The 3,661-nt window shown below is 40.3% G+C and overlaps 1 protein-coding gene across 1 annotated transcript; it reads right to left on the bottom strand.

Annotated features, from left to right (window-relative positions):
• Nucleotides 1-379: 379 nt before the first annotated feature.
• On the bottom strand, nucleotides 380-952 carry LOC101996223 (interferon alpha-12-like). The gene has a single exon (XM_005352719.1). The coding sequence runs from the start codon at nucleotides 950-952 to the stop codon at nucleotides 380-382; it is 573 nt and encodes a 190-aa protein (XP_005352776.1).
• Between the last annotated feature and the right edge of the window lie 2,709 nt (nucleotides 953-3,661).

The following is a 3,661-nucleotide window of genomic DNA, read 5'->3' as shown; positions in this document are numbered from 1 at the left end:
TACTGTAATGTTAGTTTAAAGAAATAAAAGTGAGAATATATAAGGGATTGAAATATATAAGACTTACAGGAAGCAAATTTACAAAGCACAGGAAAATTTTATTACATATAGAGAAAATGTTTTATTGTATTAAATAAAATGTAAAATGCTAATATAACTTAAATTTTATAGCTAAATAAATATTTATAAAAATAAATACAAATAACTGAGGGAATCTAGAAGCTAATGTCTCAACAGTATACACAGTCTTGCTCATAACTGATGAAACATCCAGGAAGGTTGATTGAAGGTTATCAAAATGAGTGATATCACTGAGAGAGAAAGTTTGGTGAGGTGAGGGACCTAGTCCAGGAGAGTCCTCTCCACTTTGGCTCAGGACTTACTCCTTCTCCTCACTCAATCCTGCTAGCAACTTGGCTGAGGAAGACAGGGCTCTCCAGATTTCTGCTCTGACCACCTCCCAGGCACAGGGACTCTGTTTCTTCTCTCTCAGGTAGACAGAGATCCTGTGGAAGTATTTCCTCACAGCCACCAGCGAGTCTTCCTGGCTCAGGGGAGTTTCCTGCACCCCCACCTGCTGCATCAGACAGGCCTGCATGTCCTTGAGCTGCCGGTGGAGGCCAGTGCAGAATGTGTCTAGGAGGGTTGTCTCCCAAGCAGCTGATGAGTTCTCTGAGCTGAAGAGGATGAGGACCTGCTGGGTCAGCTCCTGCAGGACAGGGATGGCTTGAGTCTTCTGGATCTGCTGGGCATCCACGTTCTCCAGAGGGAAAGCAAAGTCCTTTCTGTCCTTGAGGCAGGAGAGAGGGGAGAGTCTCCTCATTTGTGCCAGGAGTGTCAAGGCTCCCTTGTTCCTGAGGTGATGAGTCTGAGGCAGGTCACACCCTAGAGAGCAGGTTGACCAGCAGCTCATCAGCACCAGGGTCATCAGGAAATCACAGAGCCTAGGCATTGTGAATACTGTGGATGCTGCTGGTCCTTAGGGTTGAGTGGTCTCAAACCTTCCCCTCTAGGTTCTCTGAAGATCATCATTTGTGCCTGTGTCTTAAATAGGGAAGAGCACTACTTTCTATTTTCTGAATGTCCTCCCCTTCCTTCCCAATTCTCTTTTCACTTTCACTCATTCATTCTCTGCCTGTATCTGAGCATTGTTTCTCAACCATTTTGGTTTTCATTATTGTGTCAACCTTTCCTACTACCCTCAATAAAGCCATTTCAGAAGTTTTTTCCTAAATGAATTTTCATTAACTTTTACGGTATTGATATACATTAAATGTATGAAATTTGCTCATCAAATATAAAGAATGAACACCCTTTCAAATTTTATTCAAAAAGTGTACTAAAAGTTTAGAATGTATTTTCACCATTAAATTTACAGACTGACTTTTAAATTTCTCCGTACATTACATAAACTATAAGGTAGTTCTTGTTATAATTCATTTTATAAGTAATTAATTACAATACTGACAATGATATAATTCAATTCATTCAGTGTTTCTGTAAGTTAACGATTTATTTTTTCACATTCATTTTTCATTTTCTTAGCTCATTAATTCATATACTGATAATGTTTGTCTTTTTGGGTACTACCTATTCATAAAAGATTATGCATTCTTTTCTTCGTTATGGTTGCATATTATTAATGTTGTAAATTCTTAAGTAGAATTTAATAATGATTTATCTATTATACACATTTAATTCCTTAAATGTAATTGACAGAGCTGGACATGTAGTTCACGTAATGTAGTTCAGGTAATGTAGTTCAGGTTAAGTTCTTCCCTAACGCACATGGAGCCCTGTGTTTTATTTTCAGTTCATCATATTGGATATAGAGGTACACACATGTCATCCACTCAGGAGATGGAAGCACAATAGTCAGAACTGGGGGAAACCCTCAACTACAGAGTGAGTTTTAATCTTCCTAGACTACTTTTGACTTTGTCTAGAGACACGGTTAAGTAGTTCAGAGCACATACTGCTCTTGCAGATGAATTTCAGCACCCACATTAGTCAGCTCAAAACTGCCTTTAACCTCCTGTCAAAGGGTCAACTTTCATGTGACCACCCACATGCAGATAGACATGCATATACATGATGCAAACAAAAGTAAAAACTTAAAAATATTACCTCCATCTTCAGACGCTTCATGGCTCAAATATCAGCAAAACCATCCAGTTGACCATGAAAATCCCATAAGTCACCTAATGCCACTTCATATAACAGAGGTAGAGCTCCCATGGGAAGCCAACAAAGTCTGGCACATTAAGTTGGGGTAGGACTAAGCCCCTCGCCCCTGCACGAAGGCTGAGCATGGCATGCCACCATAGGAACCGAGCTCCAATAAGCTAGCTCATTCACCAAGGATAGATCCTGTCGTACTGCAAGGTACCTCACTGATGGTTCAAGATTCACCACTGTCTCCCACATGTGGAGGGACTAGGTCAGTCCCATGGATGCTCCACAGCTGTCAGTTCAGAGTTCCTGAGTTTCCACCAGCTTGGTTCAGCTGTCTCTGTGGATTTCTCCCTCATAATCTTGTCCTCCTTTGCTCATATATTCCCTCCTCCCTCTCCTCGATTGGATTCCTGGACCTCAGCCTGGGACTTGATTTGGATCTCTGTATGCTGGATGAAGGTTCTATGATGATAGTCATTATATTCACCAGTCTGATTACAGGGGAAGGCCAGTTCAGACTCCCTCTCCACTATTTCTAGAAGTCTTATCTGGGGTCATTCGTGTGGCTTCCTGGGGATTTCTCTAGCACCAGGTTTCTCCCTAACCCTATAGTGGCTCTCTCTATCAAGATCTCCCTTTCATCCCTCTCCCACCTCAACCACCCTGTTTCCTTATCTTCTCATCTCCCATGCCCTCCCCTTTACCATTCACCCATGCCCCCAGTTAACCCAGGATATTTTACCTAATTCCCCTTCACAGAGTGGTAAATGTATCTCTCTTATTGTCTTCTTTGTTACCTAGCTTCTCAGGAGCTGTGGATTGTATTCTGGTTACCCTCTGCTTTACATCTAATATCAACTTCTGAGTGAATACATACTATGTTTTCTTTCTGAGTTTGGGTTACCTCACTCAGATTTTTTTTTCTAGTTCTATCCATTTGCCTGCATATTTCATGATATCGGTTTTTTTTTGTTTTTGTTTGTTTGTTTGTTTCACCTGAGTAATACTCCATTGGGTAAATGTACCACGTTTTCTTTATTTATTCTTCAGTTGAGGGACATCTAGGTTGTATCCAGGTTCTGGTTATTACGAATAATGCTGCTATTAACATTGTTGAGCAAGTGTCCTTGTGGCATACTGAGTGTCATTTGGGTGTATGCCCAGGAGTGGTATTGCTGGGTCTTGAGATAGAATGATTCCCAATTTTCTGCGAAAGCGCCATACTGATTTCCAAAGTGGCTATACACATTTGCACTCCTATCAGCAGTAGAGGAGAGATTTTCCCTAACTCAACATCTTTTCCAACATAAGTTGACCATACTATTTTTGATCTTAGCTATTCTGGCAGGTGTAAGATGGTATCACAGAGTTGTTTTGATTTGATTTGCATTTCCCTGATGATCAAGGATGTTGAGTAATTCCTTAAATGCTTTTTGGGCATTTGAGATTTATTTTATTTTATTATTATTTTTTTATTTTTCCTTTC

The sequence above is a fragment of the Microtus ochrogaster genome, chromosome 10 (genome assembly GCF_000317375.1).
Source record: "Microtus ochrogaster isolate Prairie Vole_2 chromosome 10, MicOch1.0, whole genome shotgun sequence".
Lineage (NCBI taxonomy): Eukaryota > Metazoa > Chordata > Mammalia > Rodentia > Cricetidae > Microtus > Microtus ochrogaster.
Note: the sequence above shows the minus strand (reverse complement) of the source record. Positions and strands in the feature narration are given on the sequence as shown.